Below are 15,864 nucleotides of genomic sequence, written 5' to 3'. Positions count from 1 at the left end.
CCAAGTGGTTTGACAGAGGACTGCACATTTGACTGCAAAAGCAATCAGCAGGTTCTTATTTAAACCAGTTGTTGCCGGGAAGTTCGAGACACATGACAAGTACATAATGAATGATGGACGCAGAGTGGCATTTCATTTTAAAGCATTCGATACGCAGAGACAGATGCAAATGCTGCCCTGGTAATTATTTAAAGAAATAAGCAACCACATCCAAGATGATCCACGTGCACTTCATGCCGTCGCTTTGTGTGTTTATAGTTGTGTGGACAGTTCAAGTTCACACTCTCGGTCTACACACATTACAAAAGCGATCACAGACCATGTGCACATTTCTGTGCGATGCTGTCAAGCTAAATGTCAGGGTCAGTACAGGGAAGGAGACGAGGGGCGGGGGGGGGGGGGGGGGGCCTCTAGCAACATTCCCAGAACGTCCATTTCACCTGGAACGGCGATCATGTGCAACAAATCAATTTGGTCAATACGGGACGGAGCGAGCTGGATGTTTTCCAAAGATACTAATGAAATTTTTATGAAGAGAAAATTCCAGCCCCGCTCCCAGCCCAATAAAGCCTGAAACGAATGCAGAAAATATTGTAGCGAGCCACTGTGGAATAGGAAGGATAAGGTTACTCTGGAGGAGATATAATCTCTCAAGGCAGGGTTTGTTGAATTTAGAAGAAAAGCCAATGATTACTTGAAATCCATTCTTCACAAAGGTTATTAGAAAAAGCCGATCCGCGCTCTCAGAGGGGCTCGAGTGTATCAAATGGCCACATTTTGACAGTTCCAGCAGTCAGACTGTTCTAATCATGTCGAGCTTCGCTTCAAGGGAAAATGACACGCTGGTAATCACAACCATTTCCTGCTTGTTTCCTTTTTTGACAGCTTGGCTTCTTATTTTGATGACATGCAGAGCTCTCACACGGGAGCGCGAGGTCCTCCAGGGGTCTGCGTATGACCTACAGCTGGACGGACTGTAGGGGGTCTTAATTAAAGAGAAATGTATTTAAAGTTCTTAGATGACGGTTATTTGACAGAGTCTGCGGCTCTAATTGCTAATAGCGCTCTGCTGTCCTAATGCTCCGCCCTCTTCTCTACAGAGCAAGACCTTCTGCGCCAAGAGCTCAACACCCGTTTCCTGGCGTCCCAGAGCGCCGACCGCGGTGCCTCGCTCGGCCCCCCGCCCTACCTGCGCACTGAGTTCCACCAGCATCAGCACCAGCATCAGCACCAACACACCCACCAGCACACCCACCAGCACACCTTCACGCCCTTCCCACACGCCATCATGCCCACCCCAGCACCGCCCATGGTGCGTACCCCTGCCAGAAATGTGAGGATAAGTAGAACACACCTGTGTTGGGTTGGGGCGGTCGGCGGGTGGGGGGTCTACGTTCTCGTAATGACTTTTACATGTGCGGAGCGGTGGGCGGCTATGGCACCAAAAAGTGTTTTCGCGTTGCGGTTTGGGAGCGCAAAGACTTCGTATTTTATTTTTTAAATACTCAGCCTGACATGTGTGAGAGCGGCACGCCGTGGGGACCTGCGGGTTTCTGTGGCGGCCGTTCAACGATGACCGTGCGTGTCCATCCACGCCACAGCGATGCCTTTATTCTCCCACAAAGCCTTTCTAGTGTTTTCTCTGGCATACGCTGAGACTCCAGACTTGAACGCTGTTATTTTCTAAATTGGCAATAACTTGCCCTGGAGCATGTTAACTTCAGAGCCAGCTTTTAGAACATAATACACTTAATTCATTCTGAATTTAATGACATCATTTGGTCCCATTTGGGGGTTTTCATTACTGGCAAATGTATTGCATTAAGAGCCGCGCAGTTTGGGAGAGAACCACAGGCAATGGGTGCCTGAACCTAAAACTCTCACAAACACATACACATTTGTAACTGCCTGACCCACAGAGGTTTGCTTGGCTCTGATGATACCTCAAAGGCAGCATAGCGAGGCCTCTGACAGCTAATGAGGCCATAAAAAGGCTCTTTATGGCTGCAGTGTTTAGTCTTGACTGTGGAAATGTTCGCCCTGAGCCTGCGCCGCACCACTAAAAGCCAACCAAATGAGAGCCAGCTCATGCTAGTTTACAAGGTCTTCAGATGATCAGGAAACGGGGGAGGATGAAAACATTCTGGCGTGGGGAGTGATTGAACTTGGATCCCGCTCGGTAGACGTCTTAGATCTTCACCTATAATCATATTTTCAGTTTTAAATGCAGTTTGTGATGTTTTTTTGTGTGTTGGCCTGAAACAAAAGAGGCCAATCTTTGTACTTAGCTCTGTTTCATTTCTCCTACAGTTTGACAAATATCCAACAAAAGTCGACCCCTTCTACAGACACAGTGTGAGTTTCTCTACTGCGTACTAGCTTCCAGCTTCAGAGCCATTTGTTGCATGCCCATTTTGCCATTTCAGCCCATGCACTGTACTGTTGGCTTCCATTCATCTGCTTCCTAACGGTTACTGCTCCATGTCACCCTTCAGCTGTAGCTAATGATGTGATGCAACAGATCGGGATTCTTAAATCCTGGAGTTTAACATTTACTGTGTGCATGTGATGATAAATACAGTTGCTACGTTACCTCTCTGTCTCGCTTATTTCCTTTTTTCCAGTCACCAGCAGTGGCGTCCTCAAAATTATTATTCAATAAAAGCAAATGATTTCAAACACTGGACTCGCTGTCCTACCGTTTTGCTGAAATTTTCAGAGTGTGCTTCTGCCTAGTGTGCTTTTTCTACAGACTATTAAACTGATTTGTCCTCGATAGCTAGGAGGCAGATTTTACTATCATAAAAACCTATTTGTATTCAGATCGACCCCGCTTCCTAGTTTGTTTTTAAGTGCTTCATCTTTTTTTGTTTTTTCCCCCGCTGGTATAATGGTCCCGGCAAACACGCTGAAAGCATTCCTTCTCTATAAAACATAGTGGCATCTTAATACTTGGTGCACAAGAGGAGTGGAGTTGCATTTAAAAAGCTTGCAGCACACCCTCGAGTCCAGCTTTAAAGAATTCCAATGCACGACTGCAGCAATGCAAGCATGTTTGCCAAACATGCACACGTTACTTTGGCTAATATGACTGTTAGGGACAATTATGCAAAGCAGATGATTGCATATCTGTTTCTCTACATACAGATACATTTATGAAAGCCTTGAGCGCTTGTTTGACTTACTTGTGTTTTGCGTGTATTACAACATTCTGCTTTTCATATCAAAGGAGGTTTTTTCTCCTGATTTAAATCCAGCGGGAACAAGCAGTGAATATTTGATAAACAAGCCGTTTGTGTAACACGTAGGCAATCATTTGTAACTAAGCAGTCATTGCGATTAAACTGCGAGGTTTAAACACCACCACAAACCGCTTGCTCTGTTTAGACTGACTCATAAAGCCGCATTTCACCGATAGACCGAATCGTCCTCACGCCTCCTCTCGCTTTTTTTCTTCTTTCAGCTCTTCCACTCCTACCCACCAGCCATGTCTGGCCTTCCCCCTGTCATCCCCCCAACCGGGCCCTTCAGCTCGCTGCAGGGGGCCTTTCAGCCCAAGGTAAGACACCACCACACACCCACAGACAGACTAGCTGGGAGGGGGCGAGTTATATTCAGAGAATCATTTTTCGATCCGTCTGCTGCTCTCCAGACCTCTAATCCACTGGATGTTTCCGCAAGACCTGGAGCCGTCCCACACACGTTCTTACAGAAGGACCCCAGGGTAAGAGCACGTACACGCCACCCACCGTGCACCAGGAGACTGGACTGTACAGGCTCCATAGGTTTGCTTTATTAGGATCCACATTAGCAGCAGCCTCAGCAAGCAAGCTCTTCTCATACAGAAAGTGTTGAAATTCAGAGGAAGTGTTAAAAATGCATTAAAATATATATGAATAATTTACCACAGAGTCTATTTCTGATCTATTGATCAGCGGTGAGTCGTAGATTGACAGATGTGTCAGCGTGTCTTCCTCTCAGCTGCCATATTTGTTTGCAGAAGGCCACGCAGGAGGAACCCGTTTAAACACCCGTGTGTTAATTACCCCTGAAACGCTTAATTTTAAAGTGAACAGTTTGACATTTTAATTTGGTTCCTAATGAATGCTACACACAAGGACTAATTAGAAATGATTTGACTGACAGCAGAATAATTCATGTTCTCTCTCTCCGTCCTTCCTGAAGCTAACGGATCCGTTTCGGCCGATTCTCAGGGTGAGTGCTCGCTCCCTGCAGTGTCTCCGTCTCCTGCTCCCTCGCAATAATCACTGCGATGCCTTGAAGGTCTTTGCTAATGGAGTTGATAGTGTCTTTAATTAAATGGGGGCTGAGTGTACCCGTTTACGGGGCTCATTTTGAAGAACGCTGCAGCGCGTGTGTTATGAAACCTTGTCAGATGGCCGACAGCGACTTCTATCTGTCGCCTCGCTGTCACACACCAGCATGTGCATGGTTCATTCAGCACACCTACATTTCTTAGCCTTTTAATATGCGATTAGTAGTCATAGTACCGTATTGATTAGATGACACTGTGTTTTTTAGTCACACCATTTTCTTTCTTGTTCTTAATTAAATTAATTTTCTTGTTCTTACAGAAACCGGGGAAGTGGTGTGCCATGCATGTCCATATTGCCTGGCAGATATACCACCACCAACAGAAAGTAAAGGTGAGGACTCATCTAACCCCTCCTAACACAGTGTGGCCAAAGCTGGATTTAACCTCCTAGGACCTGCCGTCCACATATGTGGACATCACATTTTGGGGTGTCTAGACCACAATACTAAATTTTGCTCTACAAGGGCCTGATATCCACTTACGAGGACATTATACTGCCACTGTCCTATCGAAATTTAAAACGAATGTCCTCATATGTGGCTCTCATTTTTCTCAGAAACAAAAATCAGGTAAAAAAATAAAATAAATCCAGTAATTCTTTGTTTTTACATTCATCAGGTCCCAATCAGCCCAAATAGCAAAGAGAAATTAAAAATGCCATGAAAGAGTTGGGGTCTTAGGAGGTTAATACTGGGTCAGTTTAGCAAAGTCCAATTTTCAATTCAATTCAATTTTATTTATAAAGCACCAAATCACAACAACAGTCGCCTCAAGGTGCTTTATATTGTAAGGTAGACCCTACAATAATACATACAGAGAAAAGCCCAACCATCATATGACCCCCTATGAGCAAGCACTTTGGCGACAGTGGGAAGGAAAAACTCCCTTTTAACAGGAAGAAACCTCCAGCAGAACCAGGCTCAGGGAGGGGCGGGGCCATCTGCTGCGACCGGCTGGGGCGAGAGAAGGAAGACAGGATAAAGACATGCTGTGGAAGAGAGCCAGAGATTAATAACAAACACTTCCACTCTCTATTAACTCATTTGTATTAATTGAATTCAACTGCAAAATAAACCCAAACACCAAATAAGGTGTTTGATTTCTGGCTCTGGTTTCTCTTCTGGAAAAATCACTTCATCAGTTAAACCACAGAATTGTTCCGTGTCTTCTGCAATCAGCTGATTTCACCGTTGTACTCAGTAGAAGTCGCTTCACACACCGTTGATAATAAATTGACATTTAAATTGTATGGTTTGCATCATCCTTTTGCTTCTTGAGGTTAGAGCTTTGATTGTGACACCTCACTGGAACCTAGCAGTCAGTCACCTCCCTTGATGGCTTTAACTATTTTTCCTTCCCAACACGCTTAAAACCAGCGTCTCTGTGTGCAGCAGGAGTAGGACCCAAATGCAGACTCAGAGGCAGGACGTGAACTCACAAACCACAGGTTTACAATACAAAACTAACCTGGAAAAACCAAAGAATCCAAATACACGGGCGGAAACACAGGGAGAGACAGACAGCTATGAGGGAGACACTGACACAAATATACAGAAGGATAACAAGGGAAGTGAGGACACACGGAGAACAGGAATAACCATAACAAGACGGGGGACACAAAACTGAACAGAACGAACATGGAAACACGAGACCTTCACAATAAAACAGGAAGATGATGCAGGAGGAGGAGAGGCAGACGAGACGGGCTTGGGCAAACATAGATAAACGTGATGGAATAAAACACAAGGAGGGAAAACACGGCACAAGAACTCACACAACTATATAAACACAGACGCACAAAAGGGGACGCAGAGGGCAAAGGTTAGCGTAGAATAAACTCAGGATTGCCACTAAGAATAATAAACCATCACACAAAAGGTCATAAAAACCCAAGAAACACCAAATGCTGGGTCAAAAGGACCCACTGATAGCTCAGCCATGTGTCGAGAGGTTTTACATGTGTTTCTCTCTGTACCTTTGGCGTCTTTCAGCAGCAGATGCAGGTCGACCCTCACAAGCTAGACTTCGGCCTCAAGCCCGAGTTTCTGAGTCGGCCCCCGGGCCCCAGCCTCTTTGGTGCTATCCACCACCCCGGCGACTTGGCACGGCCCGCCACGCTTTTCTCCGCTGCAGGTGAGTGCATCAGTTGTCCGATTGATAAGTGGCAGCCTCTCATATTCAGCAGCAGTCAGTCCTGCTGTGCAGAGCTAGCATCGTCTGTGGTGAATGAGTGAAATCAGAAATCTGACTTCCTGTTTCTGTTCTTGGACACTGTCGCAGCTCTACAGTTCACTCATACTGCACCACGCTTAGCTCCTGTATATGAAACGTTTACATGCATCATGTTTAAAACAGCCATGAACATGTGACAACAAATCAGAGGGAACGAACAGATCATCCAACGTGCCTGTTAAAGGAATACTGGATAAAGCAGAGGATATTCGATTAGTCCATGAAATGGGTTTTAGTGATGTCAACAAGGTCCCCGCTTGCTGTTAAATACAGGCAGACCTTTAATTGCTTCCATTTTCCAAAGTCACACTTTGGGTTAGTACAGCCGTCTCTGGTGCTCCTGGTGTAGTTTAAGTCTCCAGGTGCACGTTTGGTTCTGGGTATCCACAGACTGCAGATGTGAGTCAGCCTTTTTCCCTCTATGTTGGATCTGGTTATTAAACTTCAAGCCACAGCAGTCAGCAGAGCAGAGTGCTGGGTTTGCTTTGTTCAGCCTGTAACTAGCCAGGTATCATCAAGACATAACGACAGTTTTCCAGGCAGTGTGTGTAATTCCTGAGTTTAGCTTAACTATCCCAAGATTAGGTCATTAAACTACCACAACGCCCCCTCTGCTACTATTACTTATTTGGCTCTGCGTCAGTGTCCCAAAATGTCAGTTTGTCATAATGTCCGATGCTGCAACTGGACAAAACGCCAACAAATGAAGAAAATATCCTTACTAAAGATGAGATACGACAAAACAGCAGGAAAAAAGCACCGTTTTCACGGGACTCTCTGCAGTGTTTGGTGCTGCGCTTTATGGCCAAACGCCTGTTGTAGTCTCGTCTGCCTGAAGGACTCGGACGTCATTTCAAACATTCGCCGTTCTGCCATGATCACTTTAAAGAGGACAAGCTGTCTCCTTGCACTCTTTCCAAATAAGCCACACTTCTTCACTGCCTTTCTAACTATACTGTAATACTGTGTAACATTTAGCACGCTAACAGAGGCCTGCAGCTTTGTGTCATCTCCTGGGACGATTGTGGCGTTTTATTACCACACACCTGAGTGTTTTCATAGAGGTGCTAACACAAACCGATGATCAGTTATTAAAGTGAATTTGATTATCAGCACCTGGCTGCTGTTAATTCCTTTAGAAGTACGAGAGGTACTTAGTCTGCAGACCGGTGTACTCACTGCATAGAGCCCTGAGAAAACTTTTTTTTACACTTAAATCTTTTATTAATCCCAAAAGTTGTAAAGCTGTAAGCATTGCAGCTTTCTGCTTGCTTACTATTAGCCTTCTAGTGCAGATAATCTTGGGATAACTAGCTGGCTTTATCCTCATTAGTTACACCAACAGGGACCAAGCTGAGCTAAAGCTGATCATCTGGGAGAGCATGATCAGGCTGCACAGTAAGTCATCTGGGCAGCAGATTTCTGCAGCGATATATAACAACTTAGATCGTAGCCATTGTCCCCACAACATCTGTCCTGAGCCTGTGCGGTTTGTCTTCGTGTGGAGCTCTCAGGGCCAAAGTCGTATAAGACAAGTCTTAAATCTTTCTGGAGCTTTCAGCTGATTCTCCTTGTTTGCTATGCACAGTATCATTAAATGCAATTAATCTCGTACTAACAGGAGCATCTTTGTTTCTCTTTTGACGTGATGATAGGACTTATGTAAGAGTTGACTTTGAAGAGAAACACGCATATGTAAACGAATTGCTGCTTTAATCGCTGTGCCTGTAATCTACAGTCGACTGATAAGTTCATGGCACAAAAATACTGAAGGACATTTTTCTGAAGTCTTTTACTTAATGCTCTCATGTGGGTGAACTTTACAGTTAAAGTTTTTAAAATACTAATTATTTATCGATTGGCTCTTACTCACAGCTCCAGAAAGACTCCACCAGTTGACCAGTTAACACTTACTTTTGCTGATGTTACAGTCTGTGGTTATCCTCCTCCTCAGGTCCCACGCACCCATCTGCAGCTCCCTTTGGCCATCCACCGCACCATCCTGGAAACTTTCTTCCTCCAGGATCTCATTTAGGTAACAGCACGCTTCATCTCAGTCTGACCGATCCAAAACGAGGGTGTTGATTGCATCAGCGCTAACATGCTGTGTCTTCTCCCAGAGCCTTTCAGTAGGCCTCCATCGTTTGGAGGACTGGGATCTCTCAGTTCGTCGGCCTTCGGGGGATTGGGAAATCCAGCACTAAGTGAGTTTCAGCCCTAAGAAAGACACTTGCTCGGGAGTGGCCACATGAGAAACCGTGACTGTTGTGGAGGGTCACAGAACCATGTCACAGTTTCTCGTGCGGTCCCTCAGGAAAATTAGTCGCCCACCTGTAGTTTAGGTGGAGTAATCCTCTCACTGTTTGTAAAGCTGCCTGCGTATGAGGATCAGCAGAGATACGCATTTAACTTGCGTTCCATGTTTTTCCACGTGTTGAATCCCTAACAGCGGCCAACTCGGTGTTTGGCCACAAAGATGGCCCAAACGCGCCACAGCACTTCAACAGCAGCAGTAACAACAGCCACCAGGAGCCGTGGAACCGCCTGCATCGCACGCCACCTTCGTTCCCCACGCCGCCACCCTGGCTGAAACCCGGAGAGTCTGAGAGGAGCGCGTCGGTGAGCTCACACGAGAGGGACCGAGACTCTGACAAACGGGACTCGTTGGTCAGTAAAGAAGACAAAGACAGGTGGGTGGTGAACAATGTAACAACTATATGAGTAGTGTGGTCAGTGTGTGAGTGCAACTGATTATTTAAGACCTTGTATGTGAGGAGCAGGATTTTGAATTCTGGATTTAACAGGAAGCCAATGAAGGGAAGCCAATACAGGAGAAATCTGCTCTCTCTTTCTAGTCCCTGTCAGGACTCTTGCTGCAGCATTTTGGATTAACTGAAGGCTTTTCAGGGAGTTTTTAGGACTTCCTGATAATAATGAATTACAGTAGTCCAGCCTGGAAGTAATAAATGCATGAACTAGTTTTTCAGCGTCACTCTGAGACAGGATATATCTAATTTTAGAGATGTTGCACAAATAGAGGAAAGCAGTCTTACATATTTGTTTAATATGTGCATTGAAGGACATGTCTTGGTCAAAAATGACTCCAAGGTTCCTCACAGCATTACTGGAGGCCAAGGTAATGCCATCCAGAGTAAGAATCTGGTTAGATACCATATTTCTAAGATTTTCAGGGCCAAGTACAATAACCTCAGTTTGATCTGAATTAAGAAGCAGAAAGTTAGCGGCCATCCAGGTCTTTATGTCTTTAAGACATTCCTGCAGTTTAACTCATTGGTGTGTGTTACCTGGCTTCATGGACAGATAGAGCTGGGTGTCATCAGCATAGCAGTGAAAATGTATGCTATGTCTTCTAATGATGCTGCCTAAGGGAAGCATGTATAATGTAAACAGAATTGGTCCTAGCACTGAACCCTGTGGAACTCCATAATTAACCTCAGTGTGTGAAGAGGACTCTCCATTTACATGAACAAATTGGAGTCTATTAGATAGATATGATACAAACCACTGCAGTGCAGTACCTGTAATACCTACAGCGTGCTCTAATCGCTGTAATAGGATATTATGGTCGACAGTATCGAACGCTACACTGAGGTCTAGCAGGACAAGCACGGAGATGAGTCCACTGTCAGAGGCCATAAGAAGATCATTTGTAACCTTCACTAAAGCTGTTTCTGTGCTGTGATGAGCTCTGAAACCTGACTGAAACTCTTCACATAAGCCATTCCTCTGCAGATGATCTGTTAGCTGTTTGACAACTACTCTTTCAAGGATGTTTGATATGAAAGGAAGGTTGGAGATTGGCCTATAATTAGCTAAGACAGCTCGGTCTAGAGATGCTTTTTGAGTAAAGGTTTAACTACAGTCAGCTTGAAGGCCTGTGGTACATAGCTGATTATTAGAGATAGGTTGATCATATTTAAGATTGAAGCATTAATTAATGGCAGGACTTCTTTGAGCAGTTTTGTAGGAATGGGGTCTAAAAGACACGTTGATGGTTTGGAGGAATTAATTATTGAAGTTAACTCAGAAAGATCAATTGGAGAAAAAGAGTCTAACTTAACATCAATGGTACTGAAAGTAGCTGTAGATAATATTACATCTGTGGGATGATTATTGGTAATTTTTTCTCTAATTATAAAAAATTTTATTTGTGAAGAAGTTCATGAAGTCATTACTAGTTAACGTTAAAGGGATGGTTGGCTCACAGAGCTCTGACTGTTTGTCAGCCTGGGTACAGTGCTGAAGAGAAACCTGGGGTTGTTCTTATTTTCTTCAATCAGTGACGAATAGTAAGATGTTCTGGCTTTGCGGAGGGCTTTCTTATAAAGCAGCAAACTATTTCTCCAGGCTAAATGATGATCCTCTAAATTTGTGACACGCCATTTCCTCTCCAGCTTACGAGTTATCTGCTTTAGGCTACGTGTTTGAGAATTATACCACGGAGTCAGGTACTTCTGATTTGAGGCCTTAGTTTTCACCGGAGCTACAGTATCCAGAGTCGTACGTAGTGAGGAGGTAAAATTATTAACAAGATAATCGACCTCTGTTGGAGTAGCGTTCAGATAGCTGCTCTGCTCTATGTTGGTACAGGGCATTGAAGATGATAACAGTGGGTGGATTATATTCTTAAACTTAGTTACAGCACTTTCAGAAAGACATCTACTTTGATAAAGTCTACTCTCCACTGCTGTGTAATCAATTATTGTAAATGTGAATGTTATCAGGAAATGATCAGACAGCAGAGGGTTTTCAGGAAACACTGTTAAATGTTCAGTTTCTATGCCATATGTTAAAACAAGATCTAGAGTGTGATTAAAGTGGTGGGTGGGTTCTTTTACATTTTGACAGAAGCCAATTGAGTCTAATAACAGATTAAATGCAATGTTGAGGCTGTCATTTTTAGCATCTACATGGATGTTAAAATCACCCACAATAATTATTTTATCTGAGCTGAGCACTAAATCAGATAAAAAGTCTGAGAAATCAGAGAGAAACTCTGTGTAAGGCCCAGGTGGACGATAGATGATAACAAGTAAGACTGGTTTCTGAGTTTTACAGCTGGGGTGGACGAGGCTAAGCATCAGGCTTTCAAATGAATTAAAGTCTGTCTGGGTCTTTGGTTGATTAATAGACTGGTGTGAAAAATTGCTGCCACACCGCCCCCTCGGCCTGTGCTTCGAGGTTTCTGGTAGTTAGAATGACTCGGGGGTGTTGATTCATTTAAACTAACATAATCATCCTGCTGCAACCAGGTTTCTGTGAGGCAGAGTAAATCGATTTGTTGATCAATTATTAAGTCATGTACTAACAGAGACTTGGAGGAGAGAGACCTAATATTTAATAATCCACATTTCACTGTTTTACTCTTTGGTTCAGATGTGGATTCTGTATTGTTCTTTCTTTGTCATTTTTTATGTTTAAGTTGTTTGTTGCTGGTTTTTAGTTTGTTTTTTGTCTGTTTGGGAGCTGACACAGTCTCTATGGAGATGGGTTTTTGGGGGGTAGCAGGAGGAGAGAAGCTGCAGAGAGGCGTGTAAGACTGCAACTCTGCTTCCTGGTCCCAACTCTGGATAGTCATATTTTGGGGGGTTTAATAAATTTGTCCATATTTCTAGAAATGAGAGCTGCTCCATCCAAAGTGGGATGGATGCCGTCTCTCCTAACAAGACCAGGTTTCCTCCAGAAGGTTTGCCAATTATCTATGAAGCCCACATCGTTTCTGGGACACCACTCAGACAGCCAGCAATTTAAGGAGAACATGCGGCTAAACATGTCACTCCTGGTCTGATTGGGGAGGGGACCAGAGAAAACTACAGAGTCCGACATTGTTTTGGCAAAGTTACACACCGATTCAATATTGATTTTAGTGACCTCCGATTGGCGTAACCGGGTGTCATTACTGCCGACGTGAATTGAATTATGATCAGCGAGCTCGTGCTCCTGCTGGGGAGAGGAGAGAGGAAAAGGTTAGCATATTTGATAACAGCTACTCGTGTGGAGTACAGAAGGAGGAGGGGTCATCAGCTAAAGTGTCTGCTGTCAGGACTCCGGTTAACCGACCTTTCTGGGACATCAGCTGGACTTTAAAAACATGTTTACATTGTGATTTAAAGCAGTAATTTACCTACTGAGCTAACTCTTCTTTGGAATACAACTGCACTGATCTCAGTGGAGTTATAAATTCAGTTTCACTTTATTAGTTTCAGTGCTGGTTTTCATAATTATTATTAAATGATGCTCATTAATTAGCAGCAGCATTGAATTTAGCTGAGTCAGAGTCATGTAGACAAGACAGCAGCAGCATCAGTCGGGTGGTGATAAGCAGATTGGCAAAGGCTTAAATTAAAGATGTTTCCTGTATGTTTTACATAATCATAATTTTCCATAAGATGTTTTTTTTCTCTGTACAGTTATTTAACTAAATCCAAACGTAAAACTCTCATAACCTTGTTTGTGCCTGTAGGGACTCTGTTGAAAAGCGTCATCCCAGCCATCCGTCCCCGGTCCCCGTCAATCCAATCAACCTTCTTAGCCACAGTCGACCTCCTGAGCACCACAGGAACCACCTGCCACCTGCTTCTGGAGAGCCTCAGAGGGAGAAGGAGAACAAGGCCAAAGAGAGGGAAAGGGAGCACTCGGATTCATGGAAAGACAACGGCACAGACGACCACAAGCTCAAGGACAGCCAGCACAGTGACAAGGACACGCCTGTCATCCATGACGGCCGAGCGTCGGAGGACAAAATGTCAAACAGAGGATCGGCGTCACCGTATGTCCGGCAGACCAGCTTGGAACGTCCCAACGGTGGCCTGACGAGGGATGTCCTGGAGAAGAAGGTGGAGCTGCCATACGAGCACCAGAAGAAGAGCAGTGAGGTGAAAGTAAAGGAGGAGAGGAAGGAGGAGCAGGATGGAGGCGCAGAGAGGGCCAGTGAGCACCTGCAACAGGCGTCCTCCACCCCTAATCTCCACCCTCCCTCCTCAGTGCCTGTGTCCATGGGCATGCCCGGTGTCCACCCCATCAACAGCATCAGCAGCCTAGAGAGAACTCGAGTCGTGGCGCCCTTTATGGGTATCAGTCCCATCCCAGGAGCTGACAGATTCCCCTACCCTCCCTTCCACTGGGACCCAATGAGAGACCCCTACAGGGGCCTGGACATTCACAGGCGAGACCCTTTGGCCAGGGACCTGCTGCTGAGGAACGATCCTCTGCACCGGTTGGCAGGGCCGCGCCTGTACGAGGCAGAGCGCTCCTACAGGGACCGCGAGCCTCACGACTTTAATCGCGACCACGCCCACCCCCTGGCCCTGGAGCAGAGGAGGGAACAGGAGCGCGCCCAACTGGAGGAGCGCGATCGCCTCAACATGCTCCGAGAGGACTACGAGCACGGGCGCCTCCACCCCACGGTGCACCATCCCGCCCTCGACGGACACCTCCCCCACCCTGCCCCGGGCCTCATGGCCCCCGGACTCGCTGGCATGCACTACTCCAGGGTGAGTCCCTCGGCCGCAGCGGCGGCAGCTGCCGCCGCCGCGGCTGCAGCCACCGCCCATCAGAATGGTATCCTGAACAAAACGCCACCCACCGCATCTCTGAGTGCACCGCCCCCACTCATTCCCACACTGGGCGCCCGGCCCGGCTCGCCCAGACGGACTACTCCCCTGGGCACAGATATCAGAGACAGACCGGCTCACAAAGACATCGAGGCGCGGTGAGCTGAGCAGACTCGGTGCCCCTGCAGCCCTGTGCCTCACCAACACTGAACTCACAACCAAGCACTTAGCTTTGGCAAAGCAAGACTGTAACATAGCTGTGAATAATTTATGTGGGCACACAGATGCCCATGCAATGAATCGTTTTTGTATAAAACTACAAAGAGACAATAATCATGGAACAAAAAAAAGCTTTTTTTCAGAGATTTTGTTTTCCCGTTTTGCTCCAGCTTTCCGTGTGCATTCTTTCTCTTGTATAGAAAAGTGATGTGGAGTCAGAATGAGCAACTTTGGATTGTACAGGTACTTTAGCACTGAGTGTGTAGATAATGTGTACAGTCGCTGTGCTCACCCTGTACGGATTCAAATTCATGGTACAAATATGCAAAAGAGTGTTTCGAAAGCTTTACTTTGACTGATGTAAATACAGGAGTATGATTCAGAATGTGCTTTTTGCAATTTCTTTTTCGTTTGGTTGACGCAGGTGATTCGCATTGTACCAGATCCCCAGATTCAACTATGCAACAAATGTCTCGGTTCCCTTTCTGAAAGCTGGCCTTCAACACTACTGACTGCGTGCCACTGTGTACCATTCAAGGACAAGAGGCTGTATTCTCTCCACAACGCAGACTTGACATTAACTTTGCGTCCGTGCTGACAGATGCAGCTTTAACTGATCCGCACAGGGTTTCAGATTCTCATTTAACAAAAACAAAATGATTTTTGTCTTATAATAATCTGTGGTGACAATCCCATTGAACTGAATATTAAATTGTGATGTAAAAAGCCAGCAGCACAAATGTGTGGATGGATTTTCTGTTGTCCTCTTAGTTAACACCAGTCTTGTTCTGGGGAGAATGCAGCGCATTAAACACCATGACGGCACATTAGCCCTAGCGGAGGAGTGTAAAGTACATGTTTTGGATAAAAAAAATCTTCTGTTGGTCAAACAGTGTATTAAAGTGCTTTCCTAAGTTGTTGTACCTACAAAATCAAAATACAAAAAAAGCAAGTCTCAACCATGGACGGTTTGTTTCTAACAAGCAGAGATCTATTTTAGTAGTCCACTGAAGGTTTAGTTGTGCGCTTCAAACTCTGTGATATCATGTCGTGCAGTGTTTTTTAATCCAACATAAAATTGTCCACCCGAGCCATAGTGGTTAGTCGATACGTATCGCAAAAAGATTGTTCAACGAGAAACCTTTTTTGCTGTTTACCGTGTACAGGGGAAAAAAACAAAGTCTTTCTAGATCGTGTACAATGAGAAAAAATGAAGCGACTGAATCTTCAGCATGCTCCTCATTTAAACTTGTGTTATGTAAATTGTGCCATGTTATTAAAAAATGTGTACTAACCCTGGGTTTGGGTGTTTATTTCTCCGCCTTTGTGCGCTGCACAGACACCATATGTGACGCCTTCCATAGAGGATAAAGTGTCCTGGCCCCACTTCTCACCCACCAAAGTGTTTTTATAGCGCTACAGGTTGTGTGTGCCATCAATATTTATTTTTTTAATCCTCTGTCACCTACAGCGTGTCACATCCCTGCTGACGTAGAAGAAAAC

The 15,864-nt window shown here is 45.1% G+C and overlaps 1 protein-coding gene across 11 annotated transcripts in view; it reads left to right on the top strand.

Annotated features, from left to right (window-relative positions):
- The window catches only part of auts2a (activator of transcription and developmental regulator AUTS2 a), a 322,613-nt gene extending 306,970 nt beyond the window's left edge, over window positions 1-15,643 (top strand). For 5 of the 11 annotated variants that reach the window (XM_063485342.1, XM_063485340.1, XM_063485347.1 and 2 more), the window contains 11 exons: window positions 1,101-1,333; window positions 2,311-2,355; window positions 3,464-3,559; window positions 3,653-3,724; window positions 4,186-4,215; window positions 4,596-4,667; window positions 6,328-6,469; window positions 8,523-8,603; window positions 8,689-8,772; window positions 9,006-9,258; window positions 13,053-15,643. In XM_063485342.1, the coding sequence (XP_063341412.1) occupies window positions 1,101-1,333; window positions 2,311-2,355; window positions 3,464-3,559; window positions 3,653-3,724; window positions 4,186-4,215; window positions 4,596-4,667; window positions 6,328-6,469; window positions 8,523-8,603; window positions 8,689-8,772; window positions 9,006-9,258; window positions 13,053-14,304 (2,360 nt within the window). In that variant the 3' untranslated portion in view covers window positions 14,305-15,643. The remainder of the gene's footprint in view (window positions 1-1,100; window positions 1,334-2,310; window positions 2,356-3,463; window positions 3,560-3,652; window positions 3,725-4,185; window positions 4,216-4,595; window positions 4,668-6,327; window positions 6,470-8,522; window positions 8,604-8,688; window positions 8,773-9,005; window positions 9,259-13,052) is intronic. The other 6 variants (XM_063485344.1, XM_063485343.1, XM_063485345.1 and 3 more) reach the window with 4 other exon arrangements.
- The last annotated feature ends 221 nt before the right edge of the window (window positions 15,644-15,864 follow it).

This window comes from Pelmatolapia mariae, linkage group LG10_11, assembly GCF_036321145.2.
Source record: "Pelmatolapia mariae isolate MD_Pm_ZW linkage group LG10_11, Pm_UMD_F_2, whole genome shotgun sequence".
In the NCBI taxonomy this organism is placed as follows: domain Eukaryota; kingdom Metazoa; phylum Chordata; class Actinopteri; order Cichliformes; family Cichlidae; genus Pelmatolapia; species Pelmatolapia mariae.
This window is presented reverse-complemented; position numbering and strand designations above follow the sequence as displayed.